General features: G+C 39.8%; 2 protein-coding genes across 6 annotated transcripts in view; one reads left to right on the top strand and one right to left on the bottom strand.

Moving 5' to 3' along the window:
* dock1 (dedicator of cytokinesis 1) overlaps positions 1 to 18,452 on the bottom strand; it is a 577,688-nt gene that overhangs the window by 311,663 nt on the left and 247,573 nt on the right. The gene's annotated exons all lie outside the window — the stretch shown is intronic.
* The window catches only part of LOC140463521 (inhibitory synaptic factor 2A), a 54,490-nt gene that overhangs the window by 9,221 nt on the left and 26,817 nt on the right, over positions 1 to 18,452 (top strand). Inside the window, exon 3 of the mRNA XM_072557592.1 lies at positions 5,827 to 5,898. Within this exon, the coding sequence (XP_072413693.1) occupies positions 5,827 to 5,898 (72 nt within the window). The remainder of the gene's footprint in view (positions 1 to 5,826; positions 5,899 to 18,452) is intronic.

The following is an 18,452-nucleotide window of genomic DNA, read 5'->3' as shown; positions in this document are numbered from 1 at the left end:
GATTCATACTCCAGCCACATTAGATGATCTCCTACAGGATTATCAAATCATACAACTGGAGAGTCACGTCATAGCATGATCAAAGAATATTAAACATGTTAGTTAGGTTTCACCACACTGCTTTCTTAAATTAAAGAAAATCTGTTACATTGCATTTTGTAAGGATAATTACAGCTCTTTTTTGTTCACAACATTACAGTTCGGATTTCTCTCCCACTAAAAGCAAGGTCAACAAAATCTGTATTCTGCAGTTTTGAGAGTTAAGCAAGCTGCTTTCTTTGTTTCATGCAAGTAGTACGTCACCTCTGTCCATTATGAAAAGAAGCATCAATAGTAAGCATATCAAGTCACCTCTGTCTTATGTACATGGTTGAATAATGTTCCACTAGGAGTAGTTGGTGATAAACACCTTTTTAAGCATTATAATTTGTAAACCTATCTTTCAATGACTTATTTAAAAAACAAATTAAAAATCGTCCGTGGATTAAACTTCAAGTTCTCAAAATCATGAATAATTGTTTTATTTTTTATTTTAAGTGGGAAATATATATGTAATATTTAAATATTACCAACAGCTGATTCCATCAGATGAAACTTAAATTCATGAAAATTAAAATCTGACAAATTAGAAGTCCTGAACAGAAGTTAAAAAATAAGAAAAGCCAAGGTCAATTAAAACTTAAACTAGACAGAAAAAAATGTTGAAGCTATTTTGAATAAAGTTTAATATTGCAACAGCGTAAAATATTTGAAAATATGCTTTGCTGTCAGAATACTGTAGGATTGTATTAACCAAGAGGCACATTTGATAGATATGAGCTGTGAAGAAAAATGTTCATGAAACAGAAATTAGAACAGATATACATTAGTAAACACTGGTATTATTTCTCAAAGTTGTGAAATTCATATTTTAATAATAATCAACAATTTTACATAAATGTCTTATTCAAGGAAATCAGATTACTGGTCAGATATTACTGCTACCTTTTATTAGCGGACAAGCAATTAATACAACCATGTAATAATATTTTTTGCAGTATTTTAACCTTTACATATATTAATTTCCAGTCTTTGTGTATTCTTCTCACAACATCATGATTGATTATTCAATAAAGACAGTAATTATTTTGGTGTGAACAGTAACATTGACATTTTTTTCAAACAAACAAGTTTCTAGCTTGAATGTTTAAAATTATAAATATCTAATTCAAGAAAATATTTGGAATGAAGCATCAAATGGTTCAACAACCAAATGAAAATAATGTTTTGCAATGTACAAAAGCCAGACTCTATTGAAATATATCTAACTTATTGTAAAGGATTAAACCGATGCCTATGTGAACATCATCCAATAAAAACAGTGGCAGTTTTGTGTGCTTAGCTCTGGTGTAAACTGCTTTTCCAAAAAGGTGATGCATGACATTCACTCAAGCCCTTAATACTACCATGCATATTTGGTCCCTTTAAGAGTTTAAATTGTAAGTAAATTAATATCAGCCTTCTACACAATCTTTTTTTCAAATACACTATTGATAATTAAAAGCTGTGATACCAGTTCAAAGACAGAGAGGGAGCAGATGGGTTGCTATTTTTGGATCAGATAACCTGACAGGGCTTGAAGGAAAATTGTCCCATCAAGCTTAATAGCATCAGGCCTCAGCTGGGAAATACAGAAGTCCAAAAAAGTAAGGTGAGATGGGAGACTGCAGCTAGTGAAAACAGTAGAGGGAAAGAGGAAGGTCAGGAAAATCCTGTATGGTGGGTGGGAAAGATGAAACTGTGACTTAGAATAAAGGGAAATGATACATTTTCACTAAGCTGTGCACGTGTTACCATGCAGCAGCCAAGAAGATATCAAGCAGTCTTTGTTCTATGTCAACTAATGAACATGCAAAATAATGGGTTGCAAACAAGGAGGAACTTTTTTTTACCACAATCACTGCTGAGAGGGAGAGATGGTGGTAGGAGGCAGAGGGCACAAGTAAGTTGGATTAACAGGTCCATGGAAAGACATTTGATTTAGAATACCCTGCCTCCTTTTAGCCAGCCAGGGTTAACTTTAAAACGGAGATTAAATTTGCATCACCCAGCTTCTGCCTTTTGGGAGTTGGTTGGTTGCTCCTCTTCTTGCCTCCATTACAATTGGAAGTCGGTTGATTCAAACTGAGTTTAAAATTGTTAACAATTTAACATCCTACTCAGCCTAGACTCACCCATTTTTTTAAGGATGCAACATCAGTGATAGGTGTTCAAGATTTTAAATTAGAGAAAATGTTTATTATAATTCATTCAGAGATATGGTCATGTCTAGCATTTATTATCCTCACTTCGTTGCCCTGAGAAGGTAATGGTGTGACTTCTTCAATCACTGTCAATAATGTGATGAGGGCGCAATCACAATATTCCAGAAAGTTGGCTTTTACAGACAATCTGACATGTTTACGGTGACTTTTCAAGTACCCCCAGCATTTAAATTTAAAGCTCCATGATGAGAGGTGGACCTTCAAAACTTCAAAATGGCTACATGCTAAGAATGAACTTAAGCAAAAGCATTGTTCAAGCTGAGTTCAAAATTTAACGATTAGCAAGACTTAGGATTGTATGCTGCACACTGACATTACTTTGGTGATGAAAAGCCTGCTGAATCTGATCCCGCATTGCAGTATAGATGAAATTTGATCTTAATAATAAAAATCATGTCTTGTTTTAGGACAGGGGAGACAAGAGAGCAAAATATTTAATTAGATCAACAACAATGTGCACCCACAATATGAACTAGGTAGAACATCTAACTGTATTTGTAACTGTTCAGAAGCATTACTTGCAATTTAGGACATAAGAATTGTCAAGTTCACTGCCATTTTCAACAATTCTAAAAAATCAAGTTAAAATAACTTGGGCACAGTAGCATACATATGAAACAAATACTGAAAAAGTGTTGCATTCTCCTGATTACACACAATTCTCAATCCTAAAACTTGTATGAAAAATCTCAAAGACCTTAACTTATAATACAAAACACTTAGTGCAAAAGCTTTATAGCCTTTTTTGTAGTGGAATGAACTTCTACCAGAAAAACAACACTCACTACCAACCAAGATTTTCACTATTAGAAGACTTCAGGATGTCATTATATTGAGAACTATTTCCACAACAACAATATTATAGGAGAATACAAATGTTTCTTTAAGAATGCACATTACAGCCATCAAACGCTGTTAGCGATTTTCAATATTTCTTAAATCTTTAAGTTTCACTGCAGCCTGAGAGACACTACAAATTGCAAATGGAACATTGCTTATAATATTACTATTTCTTTGGGGAAATGGTTTTCAATTTCCAGCAACAGAAATCCCTGTGCTATAGAGAACAGAAAATAACTTCAAAGCTCTGACATATAGAATTAAGTTCGTACCCCTGCTCTTTGCTTGAAAAAATTGTGACTTTCTCATCCTTTAATTTTTAGGCTCCTTTACCAGAAAATAAAAAACACACTGCTTGCTTTTTACATACAAACATACAATAGTTCAAAAATAAAACTGTGTTACAGCCAACAGAACAGGAGATTTTAATATGTCAAAAAAACTGCTCAATTATACATTTTTTTTCAAATTACATTTTTCCTTACATATACAGGGATAGAGTTAGATATTGGGCAGACTGTATTGCCCTACTTGAAGCTGGCCAAAAGCCCTTCTTCTGTATTATAACTACTCTGGGTCAATTTTTCAGACATCACAATATATAAAAATTGGCCCCTATATGACTGTCCCTCCATAAAGAGCCCTGGGATTTGCCAAGTGAAGCAAATATGATCTCCTAGCAGTTTATTAGTCTCCCTTCTTATCCTGTTGGTCATAAGTCTTAGACAGTCCTGCTGACATAAGGTGGGAGATGAAACAAGATCCAGTCTAAATCAAATGAACATTTAAGATTAAATAGGAATAGAAAATTATCACTATTATAAACACACAAACATAGTTATGTATATAAAAGTTGAAATAACAAACTCAGTATGCTAGAAAAGGCAGAAAACAAAGAGAGGTTGCACTCCTGAATTACACTACTGTGCAAATTAATATCGACAATTCCCACAGAAAAATTTTTTTTATATCAGTAATTAGTGAACCTACTGATTCAAAACCACAATGGATTTGAATTTGTAATAGGGTGGGAGCTAAATCAGTAGCATCTTTCTACAAGTTAGCTAAATTCCGAGCATCTTGCAATTGCTGGAGAGAGTAGATATCTTCCTCTGTATTTTACTAGAGTCTCAAAGTCCATGCCTTATGAAAGTAAAATACTAAAATACCTACCCAAAATCTCAGAGAATACACATCGATTCACCCTAATGGTTGACATTTTAATCTCACTGCCTTGTCTCAGACATTATATTAATAACTCTCTCAAAATATTATTTTTGAAAGAAAACAGAGATCCACATATGTCATCAATAAGGTACGTTGCACAGATACTTTATTTGATTCACTTGTGGGAGAAAGGTATTGCCAGCGAGGCCAGTGTTTATTGCCCATTCCTAATTGACAACATGGCAGTTAAGAGTCAACCACATTACTGTGGGTCTGGAGTCACATGTAGGCCCGACCAGGTCAGATCAACACGAGTCACCCAGATGCATTTCCTGACAAATGAAAATGGTTTCATGGTCATTATTAGACTCTTACTTCCTGTTGTTGTTACTATTTTTGTTGTTGTTGTTATTACTTATTCAGGCCAAAGGACATCAAAAGTCTGAACTTAGAATGATGGCTTTTCGTGACCACATTTAATTTTATACGATTACTTACGACAGCTAAAACTCTAGCAATGCTTCAGTGAAGATAAAATCTGAAAATTCTGAAAGCACTTGACGAATGCATTGCGGTTGGAGGTGGCAACAAAATTCATTTTAAAATAAAAATGAAAGAACTTCTTTTACAAACATCTACATCCAACAAAATGGATGTAGATGTTTGCTGCCTCCCTATATTGGTAAACAACAGTGGCCTACTTGTTAATTGGAGGCATTTAATTGGTTCTCTAAACAGCCTAAATAAATGCATCAGATGTTGCATCAGTGAAATCAAAAATCTTTACTGCAATTGTAAACTGGATACTAAGGCAAAGATGAATAAAAAAAAAAATTCATTTCTTATCTAATATTGCACTGTGACAAAGATAGGAAGTTATAACTTAGAACAAGAATACATCTCTCCTGAGCAAATATCGTACCAAATGGAAAGAAATGAAACATGGCTAGACTCCAAACCCAAACATCTCTCAGAGTACATTTGGCCATTTACTGCTGGGCAAAATGAAAAAGACGACACATTCTTCAATGTTATACACATTCCAACATTCCAACATTAATCTTAAGAGAACAGAACCTCTTTACATTCTGTACGTTAATGCGAATACTGATCCTTTATTCTATAACTGTGTCGACATATATTTTAATATTTTAAAAAGTTACAAACATACTGACAAATAATTTGCTACGAGTCAAAAGGATGCTGCTTGCAATAGTCTTAAACATACTTTATCTTATCTGTAGCATGAAAAAGAAATTAAATCATTATTTAAATACAAACAAATAAAAGGTTATTTTTCTGTTCCAAAAATTGAAGAGATAATTGTGATTAGTCAGTTTAAAACTATAAGTTAAAATTAAAACATTGATAAATAATATTAACGAGTGGTATTTTAATATTTCAATATTAACTGGAAATCAATAAATAAAATGTAAACATTTCTGTACATTTTAATTCTTGCCTAAAAACTAATTAATGTCCTTTTAGTATATAACATGCACCCTTCTCTTCACAGACTTTCCTATCGAACAGGACAGGATACTGCAAACTGTGACACCTGTCGAAACAGTGCGTGCATCATTTATAGGTAAGTGACTTGAAATGAAAAACAATGCATTTTTAATGGTCCACATCATCTTAAATATGCAGGTTTCTGGTTATGGCTCAAAAACAATAACATCATAGCTTTAAATATCACAAACATAACAAAGGTTACTTCACTTTAATTGTTCTTTTTATGTTCTTTAAATATATCTGAATCCCTGTATACAAGACACAGCTACAAACTCAATGCAAACAAGCTAAGGTACTATGCTTTAGGATTCTAGTATCTGGTAACAGTCATACAAACTTCCCAAATATCGATGAACTTTATGTTTCAATTGTTTCATGGGATGTTGGCATTGTTGGAAGGCCATTATTTTAAAAGTGGAGGGCTGTTTCAATGGGAAAATGTATAAAATCAATATAGTGAAGAAAATTCAAACCCTGGGAAGTAGTTGATCATCTTCCATACCGATGCACAGGTATGCTGTTCTTTGACAGCAATGTGGAGGAAAAAACCAACAAGAGTACTAAAATGTCACATAATTAATAAGTACCATTCCAAGTTAACATCAGATCAGAAAACGAGGGCATAGCTGGGTGGTAGGTCTACCTGTGAAGGATGAACATCTTTAAAAGTAATGGGGCAGCACAGTGGCTCAGTGATTGGCACTACTGCCTCACAGCGCCAGGGATCCAGGTTTGTTTTCCACCTTGGGCGACTGTCTGTGTGGAGTTTGCACATGCTCCCCATGTTTGTGGGGGTTTCCTCCGGGTGCTCTGGTTTCCTCCCACAATCCAAAGATATGCAGCTCAGGTGTATTGGCCATGCTAAATTGTCAGGTTAGGGGTAAATATAGGGTAGGGGAATAGATCTGGGTGAGTCACTCTTCGAAGGGTCAACATGGACTTGTTGGGCTAAAGGGCCTGTTTTCATACTGTAGGGAATCTAATCTAATTTAACATCCATCTGTACTGGTTCAATTGTCCTATAAAAGTGGGACACTTTTTAAATGTATCAGGAGATATAAGAAACGTTGTTCTGAACTTTATATTTCACTATTTTCTAATCCTATGATCTGCAATGCTGGACTTTGTAATTCTTTATTTTTCTAATATTTTTTCCTCTGAAGAACTTTTACTGAAGAATCTGTATCTCAATTCCTTGTACCTAAGATGGCACTGCAAATGGCGACTTGAAAACTTTTCATTTTACACATTTCAATACGTGTGACAATAAAGCTAATTTAATTCAATTCAATGATACAAAGCTGATAATAAGATTTTGTGGATTCACATGGTCAGTTTGGAAGATAGTAGTACTGATATGTCTAGATATTAATTCCTAGCCAAATCATGTTAGCAGTACCAACCTGATGCAGTGTATATGATTTTTAGAGGAACTATGTGCATTTTAAGCTAAATATATTATCTTGAGCCCTATAAAATGGTAAGGGAAGGCAGGGTTTAAAGCTGTCCATGTCCTCCCATACAGCAGCATTTTACGGTTGACATAGTAAGTGAGGAAGATCATCACATCCAGAGACTAACTGTACTACTTAAGTGGCTAATTAAGAGCTTTCTGCCCTTGATGACATTTTATCAGTGGTGGATGAGTCCTCTGCAGTGGGAGGAGTGCACCTGGTGAACCTTGAGTTTCTCCCCTGCAGTGGCCAGTGCAGAGTAACAGTCGATGGTGGAATGACATCTTTTTTTTTAAAAACAGCCAAATTCATGTGGCTAAAACTTGCCCTGATGACAACCATCATTTTTGTACTTCAGTGCTGTGCAATTTGTAGAAATGTCTTCTGACCCACAAGGAATCAGTGCACTGTAAAATGAAAGACTTGGTGCCAAAAGGCTCTCAAAATTCTGCCAAAATTAATTTTGCGCTTCATGAATTCAATCAATCTCATTATTTGTTATTTTTTATGCTACTGTAACAACCTAATTTGTAAATAAAACTTGTTGTTGTTTAATGTAACAACCAGACAGTGTGGTATTTACCACATTTTGAATGAGATAGAAATATCATCTGGCTACCCTAGGTTGTAATAGGTATGTTAATAAAAAGGTACTGTTAATCCTTTGCATGTTATCCTATCAGCAGCACATTTAATAGCACAGGCTTTGAGCCATAAGAGACTCAAGGAAAAAATTGGTTCACATAGCTACTTTAAGTGGCACCATGCAGATTTAATTGAGATTCACTCCAGACTTATGATCCACCAGGCAGGTAGCTCAATGGGTTTGATTCTCATGGATTTCTTTAGTACTATCATTACAGAATGATGCATACATCATACACGTAATAACGCACAGTCCCCAAGACTCAATGAAAGTCTGCACAGCAGAAACAAACAAATGTTTACCTCCAGACTGAATTAAACAATGACTGAATTCAGTCAGGGTGTTAGGGTTCCCATCAATGGGCTGAAGACACAAGGGTAATTTCGCACAGGCCATTTTTTGACCACCACCCAATCACATTTTAGGCCAATCTAGCATTCAATTAATCGCCACTGGGGCTCCTGTCCTTTCAAAACTACAGAAGTCAACCTTCAAGAGCTTCCAGACAATTGGAACTCTTTAGCGCCACATCGAAAAAGTGGAGTCTGGGATCATTAAAGCTAGTCAAGCAGATCCTAGTAAGGGTGTTTGAAGATAATGGAATATAGCAGTGAGGGCATCCATTGTTATCTGAAAACTCCTCAATGGGCCACAGAATACTTGATTATGAAGAATTCCTGGGTTCACCAAGTGGTCTTTCCAATATGGTGGAGAACACACCCACCCCTGATAAAATGGAAACAGTATAGAACATAACAGCACAATACAAGCCCTTCGGCCCTCGATGTGGCACCGACCTGTGAAAATAATCTGATGCCCATCTAACCTACACCGTTCCATTATTATCCATATGAATGTCCAGTGCCCATTTAAATGCCCTTAATGTCGAGGAATCTATTACTGTTACAGGCAGGCTGTTTCACACCCCTATGACTCTGAGTGAAGAAACTACCCCTAATATCTATTCTAAATCTATCACCCCTCAATTTAGAGCTATGTCCCCTCGTGTTAGCCTTTACCATTTGAGCAATAAGGAGCCCTTAATTACTCTTTTAAGCACCACAATTGGCCATTAGGTGGGAGGAATATTCCCCATCTTCACCACCACAGGTCAAATATCACGGAAACGGGAGGACATAGGCACTCTATAAACTGACATTCTCACCATTTTCGGGTTCTCTCTACCTCTTAGCAGACTGAACGACCAACTAAAAGCAGTGGGAAAAATCATGATTTCTAACATGAATTACCACTTTCTCTGCATTTTTTACCAATCATGAGCTAAAATCAAAGCGTGACCAACTTTTCTTAATTAAGAACTTGAAAATTATCTGGTATAGAGAATATCCGAGATTGCAAATAATCTGTGGCAGTGTAGTTGGCATAGCTTTCAAAGTCAATGTTGAAGAGAGATAATGAGGGAATCCTGCCACTTTTTAAGTCATTTGTGTGACCTCACTTGAAATATTGCTTAGTTTGTTATCACACAACAAAAATGGCTACTGCAGGTATTGATAGGGTATATTTGAGAGCAATCTAAATGATTGAGGGTTGCAGGAAGTAGATTGATGTCTTTATTATGAAGGATTGCATGATATTATTGAGCTACATAAACAATTTTTTCTTGTTTAAGACAAGTGAAGCAGAAAGTGTTCCCCTCATTCTAAGCCGAGTAAATTCAAACCTCATTTGTAGATACAATATTTTAATCAGCAAGTGGTCAACCTATGGATTGGAAAAAATGCTAAAATAACATGGTTATTCAGAAAAGGTGGGAGCAAAAGGTAGGGATCTATAGACCAATTTGTTTAACATGTCATTGGGAAATTGGTAAAATCCATTTGTTAATGTTCCAGAATACAAATACTATGGGAAGGCTGGAAGAGAGAGGGGCGGGGGTGGTTGGGGAAGCAAGAGAGGAGGGGGAGCGGCACTTTTGATAAGGATTAACATTACTGCTGTACTTAGGGAGGACATTGCTGGCAATACATCCAGAGAAGTTATTTGCATGGAACTGAGAAATAAGAAAAGGACGATGACCTTAACAGACAGAGGGAAATTTAGAAACTAATAAACCCAATTAAATCAAACTAATTTCTAAGAGATCTCAGTTATCTGTAAGGATAATAGGGAGGGTACGGTAGGGGGGGTTTAACCTTCCAAATATAGACTGGGACTGCCCCAGTAATAAGGGCTTAGATGGAGAGCAATTTGTTTAGTGTGTACAAGAAAATCTTCTGATTCAGTATGTGGATGTATCTACAGGAAAAAGTGCAAAATTTAACCTACTCTTGGGAATTAAAGCAGGGCAGGTGACGGAGGTATCAGTGGGGGAGCACTTTGGGGACAGTGACCATAATTCTATTAGTTTTAAATAGTGATGGAAAAGGATAGACCGGATCTAAAAGTTGAAGTTCTAAATTGGAGGAAGGCCAATTTTGACGGTATTAGGCAAGAAATCAGCCTGATGAAGGAGCAGCGCTCTGAAAGCTAGTAATTCCAATTAAACCTGTTGGACTATAACCTGGTTGTGAGATTTTTAACTTTATACTCCCCAGTCCAACACCGGCATCTCCAAATCATAAAGGCTGTAGGAGTATACTTAAGAGGGAAATAAAGAGGACAAAAAGGGGATATTAAACAGCTTTGGCAAATAGATTTAAGGAGAATCCAAAGGGATTTTATTTATAAATACATCAAGGACAAAAGGGTAACTAGGGAGCGAATAGGGTTCCTCAAAGGTCAGCAAGACAGCCTATGTGTGGAACTGCAGGAGATACTAAACAAGTATTTTGCGTCAGTGTTTACTGTAGAGAAGGATATGGAACTTACAGATGTGGGGAAATAGATGATGACATATTGAAAAATGTCCATATTACTGACGAGGAAGTGCTGGATGTCTTAAAATGCATAAAGGTGTATAAATCCCCAGGACCTGATCAGATGAACCCAGAACTCTGTGGGAAGCTAGGGAAAGCATTGCTGGGTCCCTTGCTGAGATACTTGTATCATCAATAGTCACAGACAAGGTGCTGGAAGACTGGAAGGCTAACATAGTGCCACTATTAAGAAAGGTGGTAAGAAAAAGCCATGGACTAGTGAGTCTGACATCAGTGGTGGGCAAGTTGTTGGAGGGAATCTTGAGGGACAGGATTTATTTGGAAAGGCGAGGACTGATTAGAAGTCGTCAACATGGCATGGGAAATCACGTCTCAATTATTTGATTGAGTTTTTTGAAGAAGTAATAAAGAGGATTGATGAGGTCAGAGCGGTGGAAGTGATCTATATGGACTTCAGCAAGGCATTCAACAAGGTTCCTCATGGTAGACTGGTTGGCAACGTTAGATCACATGGAAGACAGGGAGATCCACCCATTTGGATACAGAATTAGCTTGAAGGTAGAAGACAGAAACTGGTGGTGGAGGGTTGCCTTTCAGACTGGAGGCCTGTGACCACTGATGTGCCACAAGGATCAGTGCTGGGTCCACTGCTTTTCATCATTGGTATGGTTAGTAAGCTTGCAGATGACACCAAAATTGGAGGTGTAGTGGGCAGTGAAGGAGGCTACCTCAGAGTAGAATGGGATTTTGATCAGATGGGGCACTGGGCCGAGGAGTGGCAGATGGAGTTTAATTCAGATAAATGTGAGGTTCTGCATTTTGGAATGGCAAATCAGGGCAGAACGTATACATGTAATGGTAATATCCTGGGGAGCGTTGCTGAACAAACAGAACCTGGAGGGCAGTTCATAGTGTCTTGGAAGTGGAGTCACAGGTAGATAGGATAGTGAAGGTGGTGTTTGGTATGTTTGGTCACAGCATCGAGTGTAGGATTGAAAGGCCATGTTGTAGTTGTATAGGACATTGGTTAGGCCACTTTTGGAATAGTGTGCGCAATTTTGGTCTTTCTCCTACTGGAAAGACATTGTGAAACTTGAAGAGGTTCAGAAAAGACAAACAAGGATGTTGTCAGGGTTGGAGGGGTTGAGCTCTAAGGGCAGACTGAATAGGCTGGGGCTGTTTTCCCTGGAGGCTGAGGGGTGAACTTATAGAGGTTTATAAAATCATGAGTGATATGAATAGGGTAAAAAGATGAGGACCTCTCCCTGAGGTAGGGGTGTCCAGAACTAGAGGGCACAGGTTAAGAGGAAAGGGGAAAGATTTAAAAAGGACCTAAGGGGCAACTTTTTCATAGAGATTGGTGTGTGTATGGAATGAGCTGCCAGAGGAATTGGTGGAGGCTGGTACAATTGCAACTTTTAAAACATATCTGGATGGGTATATAAATAGAAAAGGTTTCAAGGGAAATGGACCAAGTATTGGCAAATGGGACTAGATTAGTTCAGGATATCTGGTTGACATGGATGCATTGAACCTAAGGGTCGGTTTCCATGCTGTACAACTCTATGATTCTAAGAAATAACAGGACATTTAAAATATCAGCATGCTCGGATTCATCAACAGCAGCAGAACTGTATTCCAGCACAATCTGCAAACTCATAGCCTGGCATATTCCCCCACTCAACCATTACCATGAAGTCAGGGAATCAACTCTGGTTCAATGGACAGTACAGGAGGGCATGCCAGGAGCAGCATTAGGCATACCTAAAAATGAGGTGTCAACCTCGTGAAGCTACCAAACAGGACTACTGCATGCCAAACAGCATAAACAGCAATTAATAGACAGAGCTAAGCGATCCCACAACCAATGGATCAGACCTAAGCTCTGCAGTCCTTCCACATCCAGTCATGAATGGTGGTGGACAATTAAACAACTCACTGGAGGAGGAGGTTCCACAAATATCCCCATCCTCAATGATGGAGGAGCCCAGCAATTCAGTGCAAAAGATAAGGCTGATGCATTCACAATAATCTTCAGTCACAAGTGCCAAGTGGATGATCCATCTCAGGCTCCTCCAGTGGTTCCCAGCATCACAGATACCAGTCTCCAGGCAATTTGATTCTATCCTCATGATATCAAGAAATGGCTGGACACACTGGATACTGCAAAGGCAATGGGCCCTGATAACATTCCACCAGTAGTACTGAAGACATGTCCTCCAGAACTTGCTGCTCCCCTCACCAAACTCTTCCAGTAAAATTACAACATTGACATCTCCCCAACAATGCAGAAAATTGCCTAGGTATGTTCTGTACACAAAAAGCAGGACAAATCCAACCTGGCCAATTACCACCTGATCAGTCGACTCTCCATCATCAGTAAAGTGATGAAAGGGGTCGTCAACAGTGCTATCAAGCAGCACCTGCTGCTCAGCAACAACCTGCTCAGTGACACCTAGTTTGGGTTTTGCCAGGGTCACTCAGCTCCTGATCTCATTACAGCCTTGGTTCAAACATAGACAAAAGAACTGAATTCTAGAGGTGAGATGACAGCAACAGCCCTTGACATCAAAGCTGCATTTGACAGAGTACGGCATCAAGGAGCCCTGGCAAAACTGGAATCAAACACTCCACTTGTTAGAGCCATAACTAGCACAAAGGATGATGATTCTGGTTGTGGAGGGTCAATCATCTCAGCTCCAGGAAATCTCTGCAGGAGTCCCTCTCAGGGTAGTGCCCCCAGCCCAACAATCTTCAGCTGTTTCAGCAACGACCTTCCCTCTGTCATAAGGTCAGAAGTGGGGATGTTCACACTGATGATTGAACAGTGTTCAGCACCATTCATGACTCCTCAGATCCTGAAGCAGTCTGTGCTCAAATGCAACAAGATCTGGACAATATCCAGGCTTGGGTCAACAAGTGGCAAGTAACATTTGTGCCACACAAATGCCAGACAATGACCATCAACAATAAGAAACACTCTAACCACCACCCATTGACATTCAAAGGTATTACCATCATTGAATCCCCCACTGTCAACATTCTTGGGTTTATCATTGACCAGCAGCTCACCACATAAACACAGTGACTACAAGAGCAGGTCATATTATTGCTGTACAGGACATTGGTGGGGCCACTTTTGAAATACTATGTTCAATCTGGTTTCCTTGCTATAGGAAAGATGTTGCAAAACTTGAAAGGGTACAGAATAGATCTGCAAGGATATTGCCAGAATCTGAGCTACTGGGAGAGGCGGAATAAGTGGAGTCTACTTTCTCTGGAGAGTCGTAAACTGTGGGGTGACCTTACAAAAGTTTATAAAATCATGAAGGGCATGGATACGATTAAAAGTCAAAGTCTTTTCCCCAGGTCAGGGGAGTCTAAAACTAGAGCGCATAAGTTTAAGGTGAGAGGGGAAAGACTTAAAAAGGACCTAAGAGGCAATATTTTCACATACAGGGTGGTGTGTGTATATGGAATGCGCTGGCAGAGATGGTAGAGGCTGGTACAATTACATTTAAATGCTAGTAAATGGGACTAGATAATTTAGGATATCTGGTTGGTATGGACAAGTTGTACCTATTTCCATGCTGTACATCTTTAAGACTTGATGACTGCGACAGGGTTCAATGCTCCAATCCCAACTATTTAAAGGTGATGTTAATAATCTGGATACAGGGAAAGCAAATTTACAGGTGACACTAAAATCAGTTGAGATGAAGAAATAAGACATTTACAAATTGATATGATTGGGTTAGGTAAATTAGTAAAGTTTAACCATGGATAAATGTAAAGTTATTCATTTTTGTTGGAGGAATAGAAAGGCAACTTGTTATCCAACTGGAGCAAAACTTTAGGGTGTTTTGGTCCAGAGGGATCTGGGTGTCCTCATGCATGAATATCAGAAAACCAGCTTGCAGGTACAGCAGGTAATAAGGAAGGCAAATGAATTTTGGTATTTATTACTGAAGGAATAGAGTACAAAAGTAGAAAAGTGTTGCTTCACTATAAGCGTATTTGGAGGACCACACCTGGTGTATTATATACAATTTTGGTCTCCGCACTTGAGAGGGAATGCAACTCCATTGGAGGCAGTTCAGAGGAGAATCGCATGATTGACTCCAAAGATAAGAGGTTTGTCTTATGAGGGCAGATCGAGTAGTTTAGGCCAATACGTCTGGAGTTTAGAAGAACAAGAGGAGATACAATTGAAAGAAAGAATATCTCCTGATGTACAGCAATCTAGAACAAGAGGTCATAGTATTAAGATAAGGGGAAGCAGATTTAAAACAGTTTTAAAGGAGAAATTACTTCTCTTAGAGAGTCTCTATCTGTGGAATTCACTACCTCAGATTACAGCAAATTTTGGGACATTACATAAATTTAAAGAGGAGATAAGACTTTTTAATTAGCAATGGGTTGAAGGGTTATGGAGAACAGGCAGGAAAGGGGAGTTGGCGCCAAGGTGAGTTGATCGAGTTAAATGGAGGACCAGGCTTGAGGGACAGAGTTGCTTACTTCTGTTCCTAGTTTGTATGTTATGAAGCAGCAGCATCTTCACTCTCTTCTGCACAGTATTCCCAGTCTCATCAAATTATCAACTTTGCACTGTTTATAATGCAACCTATTAATGCTGCAATCTGTGGTAATGATCCCTCAATAGTTGTATTCTTCATTCACAAAAATGCTTTGACTTTCAATGATTTTCTATTCGAATTTGTTATGCTACACACTGTGGTGTTTGAAAGGGTGGGTGAATTACATGTTGAACACAAAATTATCTTTGAAATTAGCAATGAAATCTTTCTTTTGCACTGCCAAGTTTGGCCTGAATACATAAGGAAAAGATGAATTGGTTAGCATTATATTTGCTGGAGTTCAGAGGAATGAGTAGGGATCTTACAGAAACCAATGCGTGGACCAGAGTGCTGGTGAATCATAAACTAGATCTGTAGATAGGGCTTTAAAGTAAAAAGGTAAAGGAGAAGGTAGAGTTCCAGGTTAGTGATGGGCCTGATTGTCACCAGAATATAAATCGAAAGGACAGGGTTTGCAAGTGTTACACCATACCAATGAACCACAGAAGTGTAGAGAAATTCAATAACAAAGTTAAAAGCTTTGTATCTTAATGTATGAAGCACGCAGAATAGGATAGACAAAACAAGTAACATAGTAAATCGAGATAAATGAATGTGATGTCATAGCCGTTACAGAAGCACGGATACAAGGAAATACAAACTGTGAACTTAATCTTCCAAAGGGAAGGATGTTAAAGGTGGTGGTGTAGTACTGTTAATAAGAGATGAAATGAGGACAGTTATGAGAGACATTCTAGGCTCAGATGATGTAGCTTTCATTTGGGCAGAGGTAAAAACAGCAAGGGAAATAAGATATAAAAAAAAGAACAGTAATTATGGGTGATTTTAATCATGTTGGTTTGGTTAAACAAATAGTTGCTTTGACACAGACTCAGAGAGTGCATCAGGGATAGCATTAGAGAGAACGCAGGTAAAAACAAGGACTGCAGATGCTGGAAATCAGAGTCTAGATTGGTTCTGGAAAAACACAGCAGGTCAGGCAGCATCTGAGGAGCAGGAAAATCGACGTTTCAGGCAAAAGCCCTTCATCAGGAATAGAGGCAGGGTGCCTGCAGAGTGGAGAGATAAATGAGAGCAGGGTGGGGGTAGGGAGAAAGTAGCATAGAGTACAATAGGTGAATGGGGGTGGGGATGGAGGTGATAGGTCAGAGAGGAGGGTGGGGGAAACTAGCAAAGAGTACAATGGGTGAATGGGGGTGGAGATAAAGGCGTTTGGTCAGAGAGGAGGGTGGAGTGGATAGGTGGAAAGGAAGATAGGCAGGTATGACAGGTCAAGAGGGCAGTGCTGAGCTGGAAGGGTGGAGCTGGGAGGTTGGAGCTGGGGTGAGATGGGGGAAGGGGAAATGAGGAAACTGGTGAAATCCACATTGATGCCATGGGGTTGAAGTGTTCCGAGGCGGAAGATGAGGCGTTCTTCCTCCAGGCGTCGAGTGGTGAGGAAGCTGTGGTGGAGGCGGCCCAGGACCTGCATGTCCTCAGCAGAGTGGGACAGAGAGTTGAAATGTTGAGCCACAGGACGGTGGGATTCATTGGTGCGGGTGTCCCGGAGATGTTCCCTGAAGCGCTCTGCAAGGAGGTGTCCAGTCTCCCCAATGTAGAGGATACCGCATCAGGAACAATAGATTCAATAAAAGATATTAGGGGATGTGCAAGTAAAACTTTGATGGATGTGGAAGGCTCCTCTGGGGCCTTGGATGGAAGTGAGGGGGGAGGTGTGGGCGCAGGTTTTGCAATTCCTGCGTTGGCAGGGGACAGTGGGTTGTTAGGGGACGTGGACCTGACCAGGTAATCACAGAGGGAACGGTCTTTGCGGAAAGCGGAAATGGGTGGGGGAGGGAAATATATCCCTGGTGGTGGGGTCTGTTTAGAGGTGGCAGAAATGTCGTCAGATGATGTGGTTATTGCGAAGGTTGGTAGAGTAGAAGGTGAGCACCAGGGGGGTTCTGTCAATGGGGGTGCAGTGGTAGTTTGGCACACTGACCTCTACACCACATAAGCCAGACGCCAACTCAAAGACACCTCCTCCTACCGCCCCCTCGACCATGACTCCACCCCCCCATCACCAAACCGTCATCTCCAAGACCATACAGAACCTCATTACCTCAGGATATCTCTCACCCACAGCTTCCAACCTCATAGTCCGGGAACCCTGCACCGCCCGATTCTACCTCCTTCCCAAGATCCACAAGCCTGACCACCCTGGCCGACCCATTGTCTCAGCATGCTCCTGCCCCACCAAACTCATCTCCACCTACCTTGGCATTGTCCTATTCCCCCCTAGTCCAGGAACTCCCCTCATATGTTCAAAACACCACCCAGACCCTCCACCTCCTCCAAGACTTCCGTTTTCCCGGCCCCCAATGCCTCATCTTCACCATGAACATCCAATCCCTCTACACCTCCATCCGCCATGACCAGGGCCTCCAAGCCCACCGTTCCTTCCTCTCCCGAAGTCCCCAACAGTACCTTTCCAAAAACACACTCATTCGTTTGGCTGAACTAGTCCTCACCCTTAACAATTTCTCCTTCGAATCCTCCCACTTCCTCCAAACCAAAGGGGTAGCCATGGGCACCCACCTGGGCCCCAGCTATGCCTATCTCTCAGTTGGCTAAGTAGAACAGTCCATCTTCCGTAGTTACACCAGCACCACTCTCCACCTCTTCCTTCGCTACATTGATGACTGTATTGGTGCCACCTCCTGCTCCCGCGAGGAGGTTGAGCAATTCATCAACTTCACCAACACATTCTATCCCGACATTAAATTCACCTGGACCATCTCTGATACCTCCCTCCCCTTCCTGGACCTCTCCATCTCCATTGATGACGACCGACTTGACACTGACATTCTTTACAAACCCACCGACTCCCACAGTTACCTGGATTACACCTCTTCCCACCCCACCTCCCGCAAAAATGCCATCTCGTATTCCCAATTCCTCCGCCTCCGCTGTATCTGCTCCCAGGAGGACCAGTTCCACCACAGAACACACCAGATGGCCTCCTTCATTAGAGACCGCAATTTCCCTTCCCACGTGGTTAAAGATGCCCTCCAACACATCTCATCTAAATCCTGCCCCTCCGCCCTCAA

The sequence above is a fragment of the Chiloscyllium punctatum genome, chromosome 38, assembly GCF_047496795.1.
Source record: "Chiloscyllium punctatum isolate Juve2018m chromosome 38, sChiPun1.3, whole genome shotgun sequence".
Taxonomy (NCBI): domain Eukaryota; kingdom Metazoa; phylum Chordata; class Chondrichthyes; order Orectolobiformes; family Hemiscylliidae; genus Chiloscyllium; species Chiloscyllium punctatum.
Note: the sequence above shows the minus strand (reverse complement) of the source record. Positions and strands in the feature narration are given on the sequence as shown.